This window comes from Bacillus rossius, chromosome 6, assembly GCF_032445375.1.
Source record: "Bacillus rossius redtenbacheri isolate Brsri chromosome 6, Brsri_v3, whole genome shotgun sequence".
Lineage (NCBI taxonomy): Eukaryota > Metazoa > Arthropoda > Insecta > Phasmatodea > Bacillidae > Bacillus > Bacillus rossius.
Window position 1 is genome coordinate 32597322 of NC_086334.1, and position 23286 is coordinate 32620607.

The 23286-nt window shown below is 37.0% G+C and overlaps 1 protein-coding gene across 1 annotated transcript; it reads left to right on the forward strand.

Moving 5' to 3' along the window:
- The first annotated feature begins 493 nt into the window (after positions 1–493).
- LOC134533420 (uncharacterized) lies at positions 494–23126 on the forward strand. The gene is made up of 12 exons (XM_063370941.1): positions 494–512; positions 1242–1733; positions 2657–2871; positions 6323–6476; positions 6569–6604; positions 8171–8335; positions 10853–11050; positions 12895–13014; positions 13618–13740; positions 15429–15539; positions 16550–16727; positions 18762–23126. The coding sequence occupies exons 1-12, from the start codon at positions 494–496 to the stop codon at positions 19375–19377; spliced, it is 2427 nt and encodes an 808-aa protein (XP_063227011.1). The 3' UTR covers positions 19378–23126.
- Positions 23127–23286: the final 160 nt, after the last annotated feature.

Below are 23286 nucleotides of genomic sequence, written 5' to 3' on the forward strand. Positions count from 1 at the left end.
ACTATAAAACGGTGGATTCAATGTTCTGTTTGAATAAAGAAAGTGGAGAGAGAAATAGGCCAGCTATGGGAATGTTCGAGACTGGGTTTCCTTTATTTCTTTCAGGAAATTAAAAAAAAAATTTTAATGAATTAAAAAAATAGTAATTTTTGGTCAGGAAAAAAGTCTGAAAATTTTATTACATATTTAAGTGGCTAGCCTTTTAATAAGTTTTTATGTTAATTTCTGATGAGAGTTGGTTGACAAGGGTGGTGTGACACCCTTATAATGGCATATAACAGTAAAGTTGGGAGTTATATCGTAAGTGGAGTAACTGTAGAGCCCGTGTGCAGAGTCACAGTGGCCGCCGGACCCTGGAGGGAAGCCCTACATTGTGACGTGCAGCTGTATTTGTGTCCAGTAAGCCTGTTTAAGCGGTGGGCGGTCTAGTGGCGGTTGTAGGGCTTCCCTATGGTCTTTCTCTCGTCCGTGGAGCCTCCGTCACTTGCGTGCGATGTCAGGATGCAAGCAAGGTGAGGCACTTCATTCATGTTCTTAAAATACTCACTTTAAATTACTAATTATTGTTTTGGGAATGATTTTTTGAATATTAGACAGTTTTATTACAATATGCACTGTACCTCCACCTATCATAGGATTCAAGGAAATCTTAAAAAAAATTGTATTATTGGGAAAAATCTATCTGTGAATTATGTAATTAGTGGTCATGAAAAGACACGCAACTTTGCAGGAGCAACGTATTCATATCACTCTCCTACCACTAAGGCAGTTCTGGTTTGATTTCCCTCAGGGTTACAACTCAGATGTTTGGCAGTGGGAAACATGGTGGACATTCATTCCTTCATTGCTTTATTCTCATCTCATCAGCGTTACCACTCATTATCTCAAGTGACTTCGATGTTTATAAGATATTAAGCTCATTCATTCCCGTTAAAAAAAAAACCTGCTGTATGTAGGGTTTTAAGATATATGACATGTTTAATAACACACACGCATGCATGCACACCCACAATACAATACAACTTGCACATATTTACTATGTTATGACATAAAAGTATTTTAAAATATTTTTTAGTAAAAAGCAGTAGCATATTTCAAAGATCATGTATATATATAGTGACTTTTTTTTTATATGAGACTGAAATCTGAGAAAATTTTCACTTACCATCTATCATGTGTGTGGTGTGTGTGACCAACTTAAGAGCGTCTTCTCAGACTGACACGTGTATAACTGTGGTCAGTCAAGAGGTCCGCCTCGGTGGCGCTGGTGCTCTCGCTCCTGACGTCGTGCCACGCCGCCAGCGGCGGCAGCCACAACATCTGCGGCGGCTACAATGGGCGCCGCCTGTACCTGGAGACGGGCGAGCGCGGCACGCTGACAGCCGATAATGCGACGACGGGCGGTGCTCGCGACAAGTGCCGTCTCGACCTGGTGACGTGCCCCGCCTGCGTCATCTCCGTGGTGTTCCGGCACCTGGACCTGCCCCGGCGGTGCGCGGGTGGCGGCGGCGTCCCGGCCGCCGGCGCTCCGGGCGGCCACGCCTGCCACTGCGGCGTTGTGCGGCTGTCTGAGCCTCCGTACGACGCTGCCTCCCAGGTGCAGTTCTGCGGGGCGCACCCTTCCCCGTCCGCAGCCCTGCCCGCCTACAGGTCGCTGACGCGGACTCTCGCAGTGGCGCTCTTGTACAGCGAGCCCCACCAGCATGCCTTCACCCTCGAGTACGCTGTGGAACGTGAGTTACCACCCCATGAAAACAGTCAAATCTAGTTACAAAGTATGTACTTTGCTTTAATTGCATTTAATAATTTTACAGTATTTTTTTTAAGTAGCAAAATTATTAAGATTTTTCACTATACAATGTTTGTGTTCATTCACATTTAAATTTTCTCTAAACATGGAAAACACTTAACTTTTTTTTTTTTTAAACCAAATAGAGTTTATTTATGTTAATTTTCAACTGCTTGAATCTCTTATGGAGTGTAATTGTTATCTGGTTGAGAGAGGGGGTGAGATTACCTATTTCATCTCCTATGTAATGGGGAACACTGCCCTATTTGAAATGTTGGTATACATTGGGGCAGAGACTACACCATGACAGGATTGCGATGGTAACGGATGTTCCCTCAAAAAATTTGAGTGGGCTTCTTCTGAGTGTCTCTGTCCCTAAATCTACAATCTGTGGATGAGTCAGTCTCTCATAAATGTCAGGATTGTGGTCTGTACAATTTAATTTCCAAAAGAGCACTCGGAAGAGTAGACCATTTTTGATTGCATAATTACAGCCATAATTATTGGGCAAACATCAGCTATTACAACCTTTAGTATGGATGGTAAGATACTGTATTTTAAAAATAGGGGCTACACGATTGAGTGATCATATCATTAGCCTTTGAGCTCTGACCCCAGCTTGATCAAACCTGTATTTTTCACAAGTGGGAAATGTAGCGGACATTGCCGTGAGCCAGTGAATCTTCTCCCACGCATCCACTTGGGTAATCCTCAATTATCATCTCATAACCTTTCCCTGATCCTTTTGACCCTGATGAGAATCTAAGCCATAATTCTTTTTTTATAAAAACTTTGCAATTATCTCCTGTGCTAATATGAAGTCAAGGAAATGTGATTAAGTGATTTAGCATCTTGGTTTGGTAATAGGCAATCGCCAGCTACTCAACGACTCCGTGGGTGGGGTTGTGGCGTCTGGCAACTCCACCGATGGGGACGTCCTCAAGTCTCCGTTCTTCCCATCTCCGTACCCCCGAGACTTGGGCATAGAGTACATAATTAGCTGCCACCCAGGCAGGTCTGCCAACTGCAGGATTCGTTTGCTGTTTGAGGACTTTCATCTTTCTGCTGATTCTATCATTGAGGTGATTTTCTCCACTAATAATTAATGTAGTTTGTGTGATGAGGTTTTACGTGACATGGTTATGTACTGATGCTTAAGACTCCGTCTCACACTCAAGTTAGTTGTTTCATTTATTATAATTTATGTTATTTAAGGAAATTTCCTGTAAATTTAATATGAATGCTTTTTTGCATTTTATGTATCATCTGTAATTTTCTTAACAGATATTTATTAAATATTATCTAATAGCAGTAAGAAAAAGTCATGCAAATGTTCATAAATGTGACCACCTTCTTGACCTTTTAAAGCTCGCAAGTAACATTAAGTAATTATATTATTAGAAAAATTTCAGGCAAAACATAAAATGCAAGATCTATCTTAGTAAATTCACACTGAAATCCCTTAATTAATATTTATTACAAGAAAAAGCACTAACAACTCAGCATATGAAAGCAAGCCTTACGGGCGATATAACCTCCAATAATTTAGTAGGCTACAACTTGGTTACTGATTCTGTGCTGATAAATTTTTAAATTGGTTTCAAACCCACTATGTAGCCTGGCCATATGAGTGTTTCACATTAGCAATTACTGCCAATGAGTATGCAAATTTTTTAAAATAAAAGTTGTTTTTAATTCAATCCTAAATAACTTGGAACAATATTCTATCGTGACTTTATTGATCGTGGTGTTGGTCACTGCATATAAAGTGCCTTAAAGTAGACCACACCTTAGGCTTGTTATCTTGTTTCTCTAAACAGGATAACTTTAATAATGGCATTACCATATTTATATTTATCAGCAGAAGGGTGGCCCTGCTATTGGTCCCACCCTTAATTTTGGGCAAAAAAAGTCCAACATTTTTACAATAAGAGTCATCCTTGAATAAGGATGGTGCCATATATCTGTTTTCACTAGAGTTCTGTGGATACAAGTGAAGACTTTGTGTACCCCTCGGTTCTTTGTCTGTTTACAATGGGAGGGTGTGAGGCAACCCACTTCTCTCCCTCGCCCCGGACATATTGACCCCTCCAATTCCCGGGCTGCCTAACAAAAAAGATAAAGAATACTGCTATTTGTTATACCTGTGTTTCCCTTTCATTTATTGTATTTTATTGTTTTACCCATCCCTTTGAGAGAGAAAAGGCTGCAAGCTTCTCTTTGTCAGTAAGAACTAATACGCATGTTACCGCATGTTACCGCGAGGCTGGAGGAATATAAAAGTAAAAGGTGGGTACTCTTGTAAACACCACCCATGGCTGCGGTTTTGTCATGGAATGTTCAGTTGAAAACGTGGGAAATCTCATGCAAAAACGATAATAATTGGGCACAGTTGTGTCAAACACCTGTCAGGATAGACAAGTTAATTGCTTTGGGTGTCACAGTTCGCGGGACATTTACAACGCTGAGAGGGAGAGTCTTGCCACATGGCCTTATTCACGGAGCTTTGCGCGACTGCTGAGAGATTTTGATTCAATAAATTATACTTACTCATGAAGTTATACTTATTTAAAACCAATACATTTTAGTTATTTACACACATATTCAACCACAAGGTGTACTATTATGATTTTTTTAAAACATTTTTAACCCAAAGTCTTAAATTCACGTATGAGTAACACTACACTTTTTTACACTGAAAATCAGCATAAAATGTGTGACATACGCATGTTAATTCAGTATTTATGGTGGAAGACTACGTAGTGGGTAGGTAGCTTGAAAGTTTAACTTTAGGAGATCTAAAGAGTTAGAAGAAGCCAGTGGTGGACATATCTTATAATTGGTGGGTTGGAGATGACAGGAGGGTATGGTAATACCTCCCAGGTTAAAGAGGGTTTGAGTGTTATTTTAACACGACGACGCCTTAAAAAGCCACTATCAAACTTATGGTATGATCTAATTTTTTTTAGTACAAAAAGCTTTAAAAAAATATAAATACGCACAGCACAATTACAAAAAAAAATTTAAAAAAAAATTAAGCAGAAAATATATTTTGGAATTTAGGATATATTCTGCTTTTGTGGGTTAGGGGAGGGGGGGGGGGGGTGGAGAGATAGTCCCTTTTGCCCCTCTCATCAAACCGCCACTAGAAGCTGCTATGAATTGACTTCATTCTATTTGCATGTTGAAGCGTACAATGACTTATCCCCGTAACAAGTTGCTCGTCCAAGATCTGAAGTGGAAGAATCGGAAGAGGTATACTTACGTAACCTTATATAAACTAGGCGAAGTACGTCTTCGCAACAAGAAAATAATACCTAAAAAAATAAAGGAGGGAGTCACAGGAATACTGGAGAGGGTAGGAGGGCCAAGCGGTGAATGGAGGGGAGAGGGTAGGAACTCGACTCTGATGCCAAAGATGTCCGGAAACTGACAAAGGGATGGCGGTGACAAACAAGAGTTGTCGCAACATGAATTCATTATTAATAAATCATATTTAGTTTTGGATTTCATATGTAATAAAAAAATATCATGTACTCGGTAACCTGCTGTCATTATTTTTTTTTTAATTAGTATTCTTGCAGCACTTACAATTAAGCTTCATCAAGTGATAGGATTATTTTCTTTTTAGATTAAATTCATGAAAATATTTATTTTTACGTTTACTTAATTGTGAGAGCTGTCTGAATGTTATCATCGTCTGAATAATCACTTGCATCCCACGGCATGTGTATTCGACATCGCGAACTAGATAATCCTGACTGGCCACCTGGTGCAGTGAACATCGCGGACATAGCGTAGCTTTCAGTGTAGCCTCGGCTTTAGGAAGAAATATTTGAAGTTATACTTCTTTTGATGCCTTATGAAAAAATTATAAGAAATAATTTTTATGATGTGTGTGCAGCCTGTCAAAAACTGACAGACTGAAAAATAGGCTACCTACTAATAAAAATTATATATATGCTTTTTAATAATATACTTTAGTGATTGATATTGAATACTGCTCCATATAATCAAAAACATTTATTATTGTAAATACTAGTGATAATAAATATGTTTATAAACTTTTTCAAGTGTATTTGTATAATTGAGGTTATGTTCCAGTGTGTATATTTATTTGCATTACACATTATTACATTATTTAATAAGTAATTAAAATTAATAAATTAGAATATACATTCAGAAAATTTATTTATTTTCATTATTTATTAAAATTTTGTAGATTATTTTATTAAATAAAATAATATAATTAATTCATGTGTTTGTATTTATATTGAATACTGAGTATATATGTAATTTTTTTTTAATTTTATTTAATTTTTGCTGTACCAACCATATTTATAATATCACTTCAGTCCTTTTATTATTTTATATCTTTCAATTATTTGCATAAGAAATCAAAGATAGTTTTTATCATGCCAAATAAGTATAACTTTTAATGTGTGTACATAAGTACATATACCGATTTTTCTTATGTTCTGATACTTAAATTTCAGTTTTCCTAACATATTGCTCTACTCAATGTCTGGACAGTTTTTCGACTGGAACGGCCAGAGGCTGGAGGTGAGCAGTGGGATGGTGTTCCGCCCACCTGTCATCATTTCCAGCGGGCCCTCTCTGCTCGTCAGGTTTTATGCCAACGGGGGCACAGACATCGGCTACAAGGCCACGTACTCATTCCTCACAAGTAGCTATTCCAGTGCCACAACAATATGTTTCTGATAGATCTGTACCTGCTATCTGTTCGCAAATCAATACACTGATTTTCTCTTTTTGTAGGTAATTTTGAGGATAAGATTATAAAGCCGATAACAGGTAATTGCTTAATTTTACAGTCCTTTACTATTCAATTTTTATAACTTGCTTTTTTATGTACAAATACCACTTTTATTCATGAAGTTGGAATTTTGTAAAATTATTAACATTGGGAAGTGTTCTAAAACTGAACCATCATGCTAATTGTAAGAATAGTATTGTGTGAGTATGTGATCTAGATAATTTAATTTCATGAAGTATTCTACAGCTTTTTTCTTTCTATTATGTTATGCAAGCAATAAAAATCCATTGCAATTCAGCAAGACTGTTATTAAACATTTTATGTTATAAAGGTTTTGTTGATTTTTGAGACGATGAAGTACTAAACATAAAAATCTTAATTAGATTCTAATTCATCACTATAATGTGTGACTTGAATCTTCCTCTACAAAACTCCCTGAGTATTACTTTTTTTTAATGAATTGTTTTTTCTTTGCATTTTTTTTTTTTGAAAAAAAAAAAAACATGCTATGCCATTTTTCTTACACTGATGTAGATTTGCCTCCTACCATTTATTCTTGATGGATAGTTTTTACTGCTTGACTAGGAGGTAGGCCGGTGCGAATATTTGAATTTTCGAATATGAATTGTTAATTATTTGTATTAGATTCGTCCTAATACTAACACTTCAAAATAATGAATATTCATTTGCTTACAAATATTTGACATAGCATAACTTGTGAGTTTGTCGTATACCAACGTTTTGATGAGACTTCATTATCAAAAACATGAACAATAAGTTACGTTTTAAACATGCAATGAGTATTCCAAGTTTTATTCACTACTGTCTCACTAAACAGAATGGAAAAATTGCATGAATACCATTGTTTCAGCGGTGTATAAATCAATAGTCACAATCAGTCTAACACTGTGCAACACAGTAGCAGCTTACGTGATGAATGTTTCTTGGATGAAACACTCATTGTGGCTCAAAAAAAAAAAAAAGAAGAAAATAATGATTTTGGATATCAGTTTAAATCAGTAGTTATGTATTGAGTTTATAATATTATTTAATTAAAATACAGTTTCACTGGTTGCCATTAACATTGAAAATGTGTGAATAACTAGGGTTTAAATCTGTAGATATGAGTTCATTTAATCACTAATTGGATAGCTTTAAAAAATCACAATTTTCGTGAAATGGATTGAATTTCGTGGTATTTTGTGGTTCACGGAAATTTGCTTAGTATGCATAGTAGCATGTTGCGAAAAATAAAGGCGATAGGAACTGAAATTAAATTTTTTGTAGGTTAGGTGAAGTTAGGTTAGCTGCGTAATTAAAAAAAACAGTAATTTATATTAAAACAAATATTTTAGAAAAATTTTACGTATAATTTATTGAAGCTGACAACTTAACCAACCTTTCACTTTTGTATTATTTGTCTAATTTCTCAGAAGCCACTACATAACACTTTATTTTTTTCTTTCCTTATGTGAAAATATTTTTAGTGGGAGTCTAAATCTCGGTCTTACTATTCAAATTCCATATTCATATTCAATTTGAATTTAAAAAACTGATACATTATGTATGTGGTGTTATGTATACTGTTTCTTTGTTTCCAAAAGACTGTGGTGGTTATGTGGAAAACCCTGGAGGAGCCATAACAATGATGAACATGGTGGAAGTAGGAATGAAGAGATATGACTGTGTATGGCTTATTCGACCGCCACAACACTTTTTACAGCTAAAGACACATCTGTATTTGAAAGTGGAAGCATTTTTCGACATGGGTAAGAACAATTATATCCATTTCATTTCTTATTATAACTAATAATGTATTTTTTCTTGTGGCATTTTGTTACGTTATCTACTTCTAGAAAGGTAAAATACTTGAAATGGTTTCTAGTAAGGGAGTAATGTAAGTTGCTGCGTAAAAGGTAAAATACTTGAAATGGTTTCTAGTAAGGGAGTAATGTAAGTTGCTGCGTAAACCCTCTATATATACAGTAGTACATAACTTCCGACCAGTCAGTCTTCTGTTCTTGTGGCATTGGCAGTGAAAATGTTTGTAGCTGCTTACTTTCTTAACAAAACTTCATGAGTGTGAGACCTGATGGCTTTTTCTTGTGGAGTGAGTGGTTTGAGAGGTGAGGGTATGGGTCAGTGATGGAATGTTTTTGGTAGAGGAGAGTATATTTATGAGATGGAATGTTTTTGGGAAAGGGGAGTATGTTAGGAGATGGGAGGGGAAAAAAGTAAATGTAGTATCATTTGAAAAAAATCCTAACTTATTAGTGCTTTCACAATGTTTTCTCTCTTCTAATAAAATAAAAGTGAAGAGCTGGGATTTGAACCCTAGCTGCCTTTGTAGTTAGAGTGTTGCGACAACTAGCCACCTTTGCTGAATTGTCGAGTCGCAGGCCTCAAAGTAGGTCACTTTTTTTTTACTAAGTCACTTAATTTTTAAGGCCAATTTTGGTCACTAAATTTCTATTTGTCACTTTTTGCCAGTTACAATTTGCTGTATGTACTACATTAATGTAAAATTAAATGTTTTTTAAAACATATTTGTTTAGTTTATTAACTTCAATTAATTATCCAGTGGGCTACAAATGGCAAGTGGAGACCATTACCACGTGTCTGCTGACCAAGCAAACTGGTGTAATTTCTCATCTTGCTGTGATTTTTCTGTAATTGCTGTGCTATTATAGAAATGTGAACCTGTTCTTTCATTTAGTTATAAACCTGTAAGAAAATAATAAGCAGAAAACAAACATGTTTTAGACAAAGAAAATCAAAAATTATATCTGATATTTTTTGTAAAGTGCTTAAGATCAATTAAATTAAAATTAAAATTGTGTGGTAACTAGTACTTGGGTTGTGTTGGAATTATCATCATTTATCCATCTGGAATCTTGAGAAGCAAAGTTATTGTTTTGTCAGAAGGCAGTAGTTATGAGTGGTAGTCATGACAAGGCAAGGTTAGTGCCTTTGGAGCAACGAGTATGCGGGAGTCTTGATATCGCCTACCGGTGTTTATTTACATTTGAGAATACAGATGCTGGTGGAAGACGGGTTTTCATGAGCGGGAGTTGCGACAATATCCTCACGCACGTGGGCACATGCACACACACACTTGCTCCTTCTCTGGCTGGTTTATTTTTAATTTTTCCCCTTCTCTCCTTGGCCTCACAGTGCAGCAGACACGTCACTTGCCGGCTCCGCGATCAGTCGGGCGGCAAAAATGGCACACGTACAACGTACGTTTACGGAGCTTCATGCAACTGACCATATATTTTGATCAAATAATTTATACTTACTCGTGGAGTTTTATGTATTAAAAACCAACATAGGTTAGTTAATTATGCGCTTATTCATCCACACAGTACAATATTATATTTTGTTAACTCAAAGTAAAAAATTTGCATATGGATCGCAGTACATTTTTTTACACATAAGTGCATGTTAATCAAAATAATTGGTTTCACAACCATTGAAGTGTGTTTGAACTCTTATCATTTCAATTGAGAAACTGCTCCCGTTTAAATCAGTTTATAGTATTAATTATTATGTATTAATAAATGTAAAATTTCATTTTGAGAATAGACATCCTAAAAAATTCATGGGCCACATTGTTTTCATAATATGCCTGGGGCATAACATTTTGAAACAAAGTAGGCACTAACAATATTTCTGAGTTACAAAAAATTACTTAATTAAGATAGAAGCTTTGTTTATATATCTAATAAGATTTAAGAAACACAAACATATTTTAAATTTACAAGCAAGATTATTTATGCATGTCTGCCGAACTATAACGCTTGAATCAATGACTACATGACTTACCACAAGTGCATACTGGTTAAGGCCTGCGAGTTAAATTTGCTTTGAAAGCTTTTGGCCTTTCTCACCAGTGCTGCTGCTGACTTGCTTGGTGACATGGCTGAACACACACGGGGCATCTTTAACATTTCTGTGTTGTATAAATAAATGTACTATTTTTAATGGGCTATTCATTGGTGTCATTACTTCAGAACTGCACAAATCAAACAGCGTTACTTTAATGATTGGATGTAATGGGGTATTTAAAAAACTGTTAGCAAAAGAAGTGAGCCATTAGGTGATAAAGAAAGACAAAATGTTCTATTTTGTTCTATTTGTATAAGAGTTGTTGAAAAAATGTATTTCTACGTTCCTGTGTTTCTCCAAAATTCTAGTTTCGCAGAAAATTTTCCCAAAAATACTTTTATATAAAACCAGCATATCTAGTCATAATGACTTCAGGGATAGTGTCACTGTCCATGCAGGTGGTGGCACGGAGCTGACGATTATCCAAGGGTTGACTTCGGAACAGCCGGTGCTAGATATGCTTCGCTACCCAATGGCCGGCTCCCGTGGCAGGGAGCTCGTGGTCCCCATCAGCGATGGCTTCTACGTCAGCCTGCGGGGCTCCTTCGGCCCTGCTTCTCGGCTGGCCGTCATCTACGCTGCGTTCAGCTACATGGGTGAGATAGCGCTTGATTTGATGGGGTTAGACATCGCACGGTTGTGCACAGAGGCTTAAGGCTTTTTCTCGCTTGCCATGCAGGTTAGTAGGCTACAGGTATTACATTATACGATTTCCTTAAGTTAATATTGATAGTTCACTTACAGTTTATGTTGCATCAGAAATTTTGTCGTTAGATAATTTACCAAGTAGTGTGTGTGTGGTGTGTGTTGTGTGTATATCGTGTTCAGTGTATGTTTTGTGTGCATATTGTGTTAATGTGGTGTGCGTGTTGTGTGTGTGTGCGCGGGCGTGCCTGTGCGGATGTATGTATATATAATGATTACTTATGCACCATTTTACAGCTCGCAAAGGACACAGTACCCTGTTTTATCGCATAATCGTCGCACCCATATTTTAGGGCGTCATAATTTGAATAAAAAAAAAACTCTCACGTAAACGTAGCATGATGATTTTGGTCCCGCTATTCGATTCCGAGCGCTTTGTGTAGGTATTTTTTCTATATAAAACGATGTATTTTAAAGTATAAATCTAATATTTATTCGGACATTACCACTTACTTATTTAATTAACGGAAATGCGAAGTTGTCTGAAGTGTAAATTTTCTTTTAAAGACATTTTCAAACGTTATAACCTTTATCTGTTCGTCTGCGTCGTCACGGTGTACCGCTTATAAAAATGTAGCCAGTGCTAGTTGTCATCATTCATGTTTAATTAGGTATGTTGCTTCCCGTATAGAGCGCGCACACTTAGTTGAATATTGATATCTCGCCAATTCATGCAATGTGCGCTCTCTGTCAAGTGCGTTAACTACATTTGATAGCCCGCACTCTTTCGTGGTAAGTGTGTACTACGACGATAGTTACACGCGTAGTTAATGTCACAGATTCAAGTGGCTTGCGTTCGGCTCACAGATTTGGTTTTTCTCTTTAAAGTTGAAGAAAGGTATTTGTTGCATGAATTATTAATATAAATTGTTTGACGTGCTCTTGTATACTCCACTTTTTTTTTAAATAAACGTACTTTCCATTAACAGGTTTGTTTTTATGAATAACTTTACCTAAAACAAAAAAAAAATTCCCGCATAATTGTCACACCCCTACTTTTCAAACTTGATTTTAGTATAAAATGTGCGACGATTATGCTATGAAACACGGTAGTAAATCTTTTGGCACTGACAACATAAGATAAAAATTTTCTATCTTTTTTATAATTAATCTCAGTTTTTACTCTAATGGTTTGCAGCTAACTGTGAGCTTTCATTAGCACAGTGCATTATCATCCATACATAAGTACAAACAGAAGCATAACATAACTGTAACATTATCTTTGTGTACAATCATGATTCTTTTCCTTGGACTAAGAAAATACTTTGTGTTGTATTAAATCATCACAATAATCACCATCATAATCATCATCATCCTCATCCTCATCCTCATCCTCATCCTCATCCTCTTCATCATCTTCCTCATCTACCTCATCTTCTCCTATCCTGCACTCTTTTAACTCTCTGCTCTTCCCACATTCTCCTTGGTCTTTCTCAGGGCCTGCTCTACCATTTTCCTAGGCAGCCTCTCTTTCCCCATTCTCTGGTCATAACCGTACCATCTCATTCTTGCTTCTTCCACAATCATATTCAAGTCCTGTATTTCTGCTCATGCTTGCACCATCTCGTTCCTTATCCTGTCTCGCCTTGTAAACTGCCAACATACTTGTCATAAACTTAATATGTACCTATTGCACTCATCTTCCCAACATCTCTAATTGTGTGATGAACAGAGTATTAAATTAGATCATATTTATGAGATATCGTTTGACATTTTTTTTTTTTTTTTTTTTCAGATTGCTACACCTCGTTTGATTTTCCATGTAAAAACCACAGGTGCATTCCATCTCAGTTACATTGTGATGGTTTTGATCATTGTGGTGACAATTCAGATGAGCCTGAGAATTGTTACAAAGGTAATTTATTTAATTCAGCAAATATTTTCAATATTATGTCTTAGTAAAGAGGGGTATGAGGGAAAACCCCCAAAAAAAAAATTTTATCAAAAAAAATTAATTTTTACCTTTTTTTTTTCCACAAAATTCCTTCAGTCACTTTCAAAGTACTCTCCATTAAATGTGATGCACTTTTCAAGCCTTTTTTTCCCTCTGTTTGAAGCACCTCTGGAACTCTTCAACTTTGATATCCTCCAGTGCTCTTTGCAAAGCTGTTTTTCCACCTCCACATCATCAAAATGTTTCTCCCTTTAGATTTTTCTTCATTCTCGGAACAGGAAAAAGTCGCACAGGGATAGGTCTGGCGAAAACGGAGGGTGGGGAACGACATACCACCCCTGAGAGGCCAAATAACGGTTCACTCATAAGGCCGTGTGTGTGGGGGCTTTGTCGTGATGAATGAACTAGTCAAAGTTCCGAACGTTTCCTCCACACATCCTAAAAACTAATATTGAATAGAATAGTAAAGTAATTAGTCTAAATTTCAGAGTTCCTTGCGAAACTTCTTAAAAGTGTTTACTGTACTTATGTTCTATTGCTACGCTTACATTATGTTTTTTTCAGAATGGGCCTTAGAAACTCGAGATCGGCGTTGGTATTCCCATACTCCAAATTACTATTTCCCAAAGATGGCGCCATATCCTGACCTCAAAACTGCAACATTGGTGTTCGTTATCAGTAGCACAGGTTAGTATTATGTCTGCTACATATTTATAGAGGCTGTGTGAAGACCATATTCTTAAAAAAAAAAAAAAAATTCTTTGATACTTGCATGAGAAGGATTGATTAAATCATTTCTTAGGACATAAGCCATTGCTAGTTTCATCAGTATGTCATGGAGAAAACCTGAAAAACAGACAAATAAAGATGAATACACAAACACGTAGAAAGCAAGCCAAAATCAGCCAAAGTCAAATGTAAAATATATTGACATAACAGATAATTCTGTGGAAGAAATTAATTGAAACAATATCACAGCCCAGGTGAACACAGTGAGCTGACCACTATAAGACAGTTACAACAAAAAAAGTAAATACAGACAAACAGCAACCTTGGACAACACAACAAAAAGAGTAACCCAATGATTACACTAAACTGATTTTCTGGTCAACACAATGTACATGTGAACCAAACATTGATATAAAACAGGTATTCTAACAACACAACAACAACAGCACAGAACACAGTCAGCTTCCTAAGAAAAACAGTTGCGACATTTCAGGAAATGTAATCTGTTCCTGTCATCAGGCTCAAACAGACTTCTTTGCCTGTTCTTCAGTTTTACTGTAAGACATTCAGGGTTTGTCTGTAAAGTAATGAGACCGGCCGTTCCTTGGAGCTCCAGTCGTCCGGAGTGTGGTCCCCGGTGGAGGGATTCGTGGTGGGGGATCTAAACTAAGCAACGGACCTGGTGGCAATCTCATCCGAACTCTGACAGTGAGGATCACGCATGGCGCACAAGCTGTATTTGAGTTTTTGTCATGGCAGAAAACGTCCAAAATGGAACGTTTGTTAGAGCAGCGCTACGCGATTAAATTTAGCTTTCGCCTGGGCAAAACCACCTCTGAGATACTTGACTTTGTTAAGGAGGTTTACAAAGATGACACCCTGTCAAGGGTCCAGGTTTTCCGGTGGTTCAGTGAGTTCAAGAATGGATGGGAGACAGTTTAAGACATGGAGCGATCTGGACACCCTTCAGCGAGTGGTTTGGACGAAAATGTGGCCATGGTAAAAAATCTCCTGGAGAACCGTTAATCGTTTGAGTGCAAGATTGATTGCCGAAGACCTAAACATGTGTGAAACAACAGTTCACAAAATTACCGAGCTCTTAACTCCTTGCTGAGCCATCGAGGGTTCTAATAAAAAACCAAACTTATACGAGAGCTGTCAAGACTTTGTTTGCAAGGAATACTGATGGAAAATATACAAATCAAAAATATTGTGTACATAAAAATAAGTACTGATCACTAGGAAGTAATAAATTATGAGACAATTGTATATTATATCAGTATTAAAATTAAGAAACTTTAAGTTTTAGAATTACCCATAGAGAATTAAATAAATTAGCAAGTAATAAAATAAAGTAGATGAGTAACAATAAAAGTTAATTACAATACTCTACCTAAATAAAATGCTGTAAATATTCTCAATACATACAGTATACATAGCAAACAGTGTATATACTTGAGCAACATTTGCGTTGTTATTTTGACTGCGGATAAGTTCTATAAAGTTTGGTGACATATTTAAATTTGTTACTGTATTTCATTTTTTTAAATTTTAACTTTGAAGGTATGCTTCTGTAGAGAGCCCTGTTTTTTCAACTAAAGAATCATAGCTTTTACTTGAATGATGTTTGCAATTCTGTGCTGCAGGTTTAATTTTTCTGATTTCTGCCATGATCATACTGCTGTATCGCCTTGGAGCCCGAGCCAGGCAACAGAGAGAGTTACAGAACCAGCTTCGCACCATTAGCGACCTACTTGGTACGTGGAAATGTCAAGGGAATGGTCAGGGAAGACGATTCACTCTTAAGGGTCGGTCCCACCTACCTCGGCACACACACAGTGTGCAGAGCTTCAGAATAACCTACACAATTTAAACTTCGCTCAAGATACCCGCTTTTGTCTGTACACAAAAAGCATTTCCTGACACATTGAAGTCAGATTTATAATTTTTTTTTCTTTTTTTTCTCTTCAGAATTTTGTTTTTAAACTGTATTTTTAGGAGAGTGAAAATGGCTAAAACTCGTATTTTCAATATAATTTTAGGCACAAAACTCTCTGTACATATTCTTGAAAGTGCTCAAAGAGAGTCACTTTACAATTTTATGTTGATTTATATGCCATAAGAAATTATGTTTGCCACTCATAACTCATAGTTGTCCCACATATGACGAGAAGACTGCACACCAGATCAGCGCCTTGCGCGTGGAGGCGATACCACGGTAGAAGCACCAGTGAGCATAACACACATTATCCTGCTTCACTAATACTAATACACCCCTAACTGGGTGGAGCCCTTAAGTTGTAAGTTTTAATCTGAAGTACTAGTCTGTTAGCTAATTATATTCCTTTAGAACTATAAATGTTTGTACGTAACTGCAAAAAACAGAACCTAGATAGATGTCCACATGACAGTTGTGTAAAAGTGTAATCAAACATTACATTTTTTTTCCCTTCAGTTGGACATTTTGTATTTTTGTGTGCACATTTGGCTGAAATATTTACTGTTAATTAAAATTTCAAAAATGACTATAGAAAGTCTTGAGTTTTTTTTGCAAGGAAAACATGTAAAAAAAATGGAAATTTAATTCTGGCATGCTGTAGCAGTTTCTTCTAGAAATGATTTTAAAAGTTTTTAAAATTGTATGTAGGTATTTGTTTCACCAGAACTTCCGTGGCTGTTTGATTGAAAATAATAAACACAACCATTCTGCATAAGTAGTATTAATTAATGAGAGAATCATCATTTTGTGTGTGTGTTTGTTTGCCAGATGATGCGTTGCACGATGACGTGCAGCCTGACGACCCACCAGTGTACGAAGCTCCCCCCGACTACGATGAGGTGATCAAAGTGTTCCTGGATGCTGCTGGAAACCAACGTCGTAGGAAAAGGCGAAACATCCGAAAGCAACAGTCTATCCGTAGCCGATCATGCCCAAGAAGTAACACGTAAGGAAACACAGTGCAGTGGATCCTCTTTGCACATGGCTGTTGGTACACACATGGGTGTAGATCCCAAGGGCACCAGGAGGCCCCCCCCCCTCCCTCTTCGGAATTAAGAATCCTCTCACTGTGGGGGCTCGCTTGCGGTTTCAAAATTGTGACAGTGGAACAGAGTTGATAAACGTAAACATCATGACTATGTTTAATGGAAAACTTTCTGTATGTTTTAAAGTTTTCTGCTTATTGTATGCATATAGGCCAGAACATGGGCAGTATACAACATACAAGCACCTTATCCAGAGATGTCTTGTGTTTGTTAAAACCCACGCACAAAACTCTCAGGCTGCGCAGCTGCCCTTTGCGAATTCTAAAGATTTGCGCCCCTGCTTACACAGATCACTTTCTTTAAATTAAAAAGGAAGAATGCAGGCTTCAATTTAAAGTCACTGACCTTTGCACAATGTACTATAATTCTGTGTAAGGTTAATGTATTTACCGTATTTACCTGCATTTGGGTTGCACATTTTATGCCAATATTTTGTTTAATAACATGTACTGCGACCCTTATGCGAAATTTTTATTTTGAGTATTAAAAAGTGAACATTTTACTGTGTGGTTGAATATGTACGTAAATAACTAGCATGTGGTGTTGGTTTTTAATGAATATGTTACTAGTACTAAGTATAAATTGTTAGTTAAAATATCTCAGCAGTGTGTGTAAAACCAAATAAACTGCGCCATTAAGCTGTGTCTGCTGCCGTGCTAGCGTCTTGCAAGAGGAGGAGGAGGAGGAGGAGGAGGGGAAAAAAATGATAGGAGGATGAGCATGTGTGTGTGTGAGTGAGTGCATGTGGCCATGCATCAGTGTTTATTGTTCTCCCTCCCTGTTTTCATCGTTGTAAATGTCCATGAACTGACACCGTACACAATCATCACGTCTATCTCAACAGGTTTTTGGGCACAACTGTATCCAAACATTGCTTTTGGCGTGATATTTCCTATGCTTTCTACTGCAGCATTCCATGACAATTGCTGTTAGGGGCACACTTGTTTTTATAGAAGGAAATGGGAAAGGAGATGGGTAAAAAAAAATACAATAGACAGGAATGTAAACACAAGTCTAAAAAATGCTATTCTTGGACCATAAAGGATGGATGATAAGAGGAGAGACGAAGGACCAGTGCCATGTTTTTTTACACAGCCATAAGCTGAGACACGGACCATAAAGACTCCAGTTGTATGTATTGTATTGGAGATAGATGAGTGGTGCAACCCATATTCGAGATGAAAATGTTAGAATTTTTTTTGTCCAAAATTATAGATGTGGCCTATACGCCAGGGCAACCTTTCTGCCATTAAATACGGTAATGTGTTGTGTTTCCTCTGTGAAGTTTTTTTTTAAGTTTATACTGCAATTTTTTAAACATTTATAACATTGATTGGGGAAGTATGTAATTAGTTGTCTCCATGTAACATTAATTATTCATAGCAATTTTAATTTATAATTGATTTTGTGCAGTTTATGATAACATTTGGAAAAATCAAAGAACTTTTTATTGCCTAGTTCCAAACCTTGTAAATTATAAACTAATTCTTAGGGTTTTCAGGTGTGAGTTTTAAGTGCTTATACCGTAGATGTTTTAATTAGTCTTATTCTGTAAGATTGAGTCTTAATGTGTCAGTTGTAGCCTTACTTTAAAGGGCTTTTGGGTAGTCAAAACAGCTTTATCGTGTTGTAAATAAAGTCTTTATGGCAAAAATTACAGTTTTCAATATGGCTATACCAGTCATAATCCACAGAAGCTAGCCCAGTAGAGCTAAAAGGAGCATTCAACAATCTTATTTATAAAAGTTTATTTTTCAATTGTATAAAGTACTAAAGAGTTCAGAATTCAAGGCATATATACTGAGTCTTGTAAACTATTTTTTGTAATTCCTGTTTTCCTTTTTGACAGTGTGAAAAAAAATTATTTTGCAGTGATATACCTAAAAAAAAAAGTTTTCATTTTAATTTTGTTGTTACGTGTGGTTTATGGGCAGGCAAAGCAACATCAGCATGGTGCGGAACGCTCTTCTCAACATCCCCAGCAGTTCCGCGGGTTGCTCCGCCCAAGGCCAAGCCTCGCGCCCGGTCCTCGGGCAGTTGACCGTCAACCTCCAGGGCATCACCAGCCGCAGCTGCCAGACGACGCCCTTGCCGGACTCACCGCCTCCGCCCTACGCACCCACCCCCTGCCCCTCCGTCCTCTCCCGGGTGCACAGCGAGGGCGACCTGATCTCCCGCGAGCTGGAACGAGGCTTCCCCGGCGCCGGACAGTCGTGCCGCATCGCCTCCCCCGAGTCCGGTGGCAGCAGCCCGCCTGATTCCCTGCCGCCTTCCGTGAACTCGGAGGACAGCCGGCCTTCTTCCCGTCCCCTTCACGTCGGCCACCACTCCTTCGACTTCCTCGTGGAGAGGACCGTGGGCCCGAGCAGGCTGCCGCACCGGTTCCGGCCCTCTGCCGCGGTGGCGCCCCTGGGCGGCAGGCTCTCCCCGCCAGCGCTGGCGAAGGCCTGCTCGTGTGCTGGTGAGTGCGGCTGCCTGCGTGCCGGGCCCCAGCGGCACGCCAGGAGCTTCTCCGTCGATGCCGCCGTCCTCATGTCGCCGTTCGTCTGAGAGCACTGTGGGTCTTGCTAGTCCATTTGAGATTCTTTCGTTAAATATCAGGAACACGTTCAATTAATTTTTACTAGATAACATTGGGTCTTTTTATTTGCATATTTGTGAATATATATATTTTTTTTATTACTTAATTTATGTACTAATTATACTGTTTCTAGTGTTGGTTAGGTGTTTACTTGTATTATTTTTCAATTTATTGGTTTTAATTTTTTTTTAAATTTTAGTTTTTGTAGCTGTAAACTTTTTCATACAGGAAGAGCAAAATTTAATGATGAAATTTTGGCTAAATTACAATTCTAAATAAAGCTTTACATTGTAGGGAATACATACATATATGTATAATAAAAAGTCTTAAGATGTCAAATGGTAATTACTGAATAGCATTTGCAGAAAATAAAATTTTAGATCTTTCTATTTGGATTTTTGTTTTTGTTTAAGTTACAATGTAAAAATGCAACTAATATGTAACTATTTTATTATTTTCTACACTTAATAGAGAAATCACTTTATGAGAATAGAAGTCCATCTTTATTACAAATAAAATAGTAGTTAAATATAAAATAGCACTAATACAAAATATAAAACATAACTAATACAATGAATACTTTCGAAGTAGAATGAGGCAAAAAAAAATTAATGAATGGCTTTCAAATTTTCTCTTGAATTTGATTAGAGACAATAAGGTTTGATGAAATGAGAGTGAAGCATTTTTGAAATAAATATTTGAGGGAAAGGGAGTGACAATATCTGCCACATTTCCCATGGAACATAATTTTGGTTTTGCTCAACCAGGAATCAATCTTGGATTATCTTGAGGGGAGGTAGTTGAACTGACCACTCAACCATCATGGCTCCAAGAACTACATATAAGAACTTAAGTTGAAAGTACAAACTAAAGCTCAACCATTCTTATGTTACAATATAATTGAAGAACTTTAGTTTTTATTTATGTACGACTAGAAAAATTAAGCCTTTGTTGACATATAAACCTTTACCATTTCATTTTCCGATATAACTGTTTATGATGTTTGTTATGTTAGCAATTTTAGTTACAAATATTGTGTAGTTACACTGACCAGAAGTGACAAACTTTGGTGTGACTAGTCTCTGCGAGATTGCGGACACAGGTAACAATCAAATTGCGAGTGATTCGATGGGAATTTGTGATTTCATGATTTTGCATAACCATATACACTGATTAAATCAATTAAGGGTGCAATTACCTCTAAACTGAATAGCAAATGTGAGAGGTTCAAATCTTTCCACGGTTAATGTTGGAAATGGCCACTTTATTTGAGTCACTTGTACCTGTCACATCATATTCTGTGACTTCATAATGTGGTCACATATTACATATTTTGTGATTATCTCTCAGAGTTACGCAAGTGTTTACTGTCTATTCCAATAGACCAAATGTTTCTGATAGCCCAAAAGGTGAAAATCTGAAGAATTCATTTCAAGAATTGCAGGTCCTTTGAGATCATGCAGTCACCAAAGAAGTGTATAGTGATGAGTGATGGATGACTATTGATATAGAAGTATAGCATGTTATGCAATCAACTTGATATCAGGGCCGCAACTAGGGGGGAGCAAGCGGGGCATACGCCCCGGGCGCAAAGCTGTGGGGGCGCCGAAATCGCTTGCATTGTAATGCCTACTACAACTGGTAACTGGTAAAAATTTTTTTAACTTGCATGCCAGGAATGTCTAATCTGATTTACAATATAACGTCTCAACATATTTATTTTAAAATACTCTGAGAAAAATGTTGAGTTCATCATTAACATAAAAAAATTGTAAAGGGAGAAGTTAGAAAGTTTTAATGCGTTATCTATACGAATACAGTACAATGTTGTCAGAGAGGGTGGTACCACTGGCTGTGAGGAAGCAGTGGCGATGGAATAGTGAATGCCTTAAAATCCCGGTTTCAGGCTCTTCAAGCAATTAATGAAGAGTTTAGCTTTTTAAATGGGAATAACATATACAAAATGGAAGTTAAAGATTTGAAGACTGCAGCCAAATGGTTGTCTGAAACATACAAAGATGACATCAATGGAGAAGAAATAGTTCAAGAAATGGAAAGTTTTAAACATCACGCCTTGGAAGTTGATGACACTATGAAAACAGCATCTGCAGCGACCCCCTTGAAGCTCATTCACAAACACAGAATTGAAGAAGGATATCCAAACCTGACCACAGCCCTTAAGATATTTCTTACTCTTCCTGTAACAGTTTCTTCAGGCGAAAGAAGTTTCAGCAAATTGAAAATTTTAAAAAAATATTTAAGAAATAGTTTGAGGCAAGACAGACTGTTGAATTTGAGCATTTTTTCCATAGAACACAAGAGAGCATCCACTATTTGCTATGATAATATCATCAAAATCTTTGCTGCAAAAAGGTCTCGCAAGTTGATTTTGAATCTTTAAAAAACATTTATGACGACAATTTAATGAACAAGTCTAGTGATTATACGGACTCCTTTATGGACATAGTGGGTTCATGCATGGAAGGTACAGTAGCACAGAAACTGTTACATGTATAGGTATGGAAAATGCTTAAATAGCACCATTTTTCCGTGGGAGGCCCCCGGATCACCGCTTTATTGGTGTGGTATGAGCTAAAAAGAGGGGGGGGGGGGGGTGCATGAATCCATTCATGCCCCGGGTGCCAGAGACTCTAATTGCGGCCCTGCTTGATATCATTTAGTTGCTCCTGAATTCATTTAAGATGTATCCATAAATCTGGGAGTTCACTGTTCCTTTGATAAAAAAATTAAAAACCAACATTTCTGATGCAGAGACATGTGCATCAACCCCAACATTTTCAGAATGACCCATGTTGTGGAAAGGATGTCAGGACTTTCAGTAGTCTGAAACCATTTGCAAACAACACACATGCTTTTGTGAGTCTGGTTGCTCTGATTCCTACACAACTCTTTTTCTGTTTTGTCGCAAACATGATGTCTTTGCTACACTCTGACATGTTCCGTACGAGTAGCCAGTGAGGTTTACAAGTTGTTTTGAATGTCATCCATACTACAAAATCTGAAATAGTACAAGTCTTGTACCAAGAATAATAATCCTTATATATCCTCTAAAACATAATATCTTATCTTTCACACACATTCGGACTCCCAAAAAGAAGTAATCACTCATTATAATGGTAAAGGTTTATAGAGATTGTACAGGATTAGCGTGTTTTACTGCATAATCGTCGCACTATTATTTTAGGGCGTCAAAATTTGGAGAGAATTAATTCTCGCAGTCTGTTATTCAATCAGATATATTACAGCTTATTTAATTACCATAAATACAAAGTTGTCAGATATGTAAATTTTTTTTAAAGTTATTTTCAAATGTTATAACTTTTATCTGTTCGTCTTTGTCACTGTTGTGTACTGCATATAAACATGTAGCCAGTGTTAGTTGACTTCATTAGTGTTTTGCTACTTTGATGCCCATATAGAGTACGTGCAATAGCTCGCCGATTGAATGCAACGCACGCGCCCTGTCTAGTGCCGAATAAACTTCATTTGATAGCCCGCAATCTTTCGTGGTTAGCGTATACAGGTACTACGACGATAGTTATGCGTTAGTTTTGGCTCATGTTCAGGTCACAGTTTTACTTTTGTCTATTTAAAGTTGAATGAAATATGTTTTTGTTGCATGAATAATTAATTTAAATTGTTTGGTGTGCTTTTGTATATGCTGCTTTTTAATTAAACATACTTTCCATGCAATAAATAGGTTTTGTTTTTGTGAATAGCTTTATCTCAACAAAAATGCTTTTCTCGCACCTCTACTTTTTAAACTTGTTTTTAGTATAAACTGCACGATGATTATGCAATAAAAAACTGTTCTTATACAATAAATCATTTTAACCAATTGTATTGGTATGATGGTA

Excerpts from the sequence above, each read along its gene's own strand:
- LOC134533420 (XM_063370941.1), top strand. Across the intron at positions 13,015-13,617 it reads GCCTGAGAATTGTTACAAAG|AATGGGCCTTAGAAACTCGA; the intron begins GTAATTTATTTA and ends TGTTTTTTTCAG. Across the intron at positions 16,728-18,761 it reads TCATGCCCAAGAAGTAACAC|GCAAAGCAACATCAGCATGG; the intron begins GTAAGGAAACAC and ends GTTTATGGGCAG.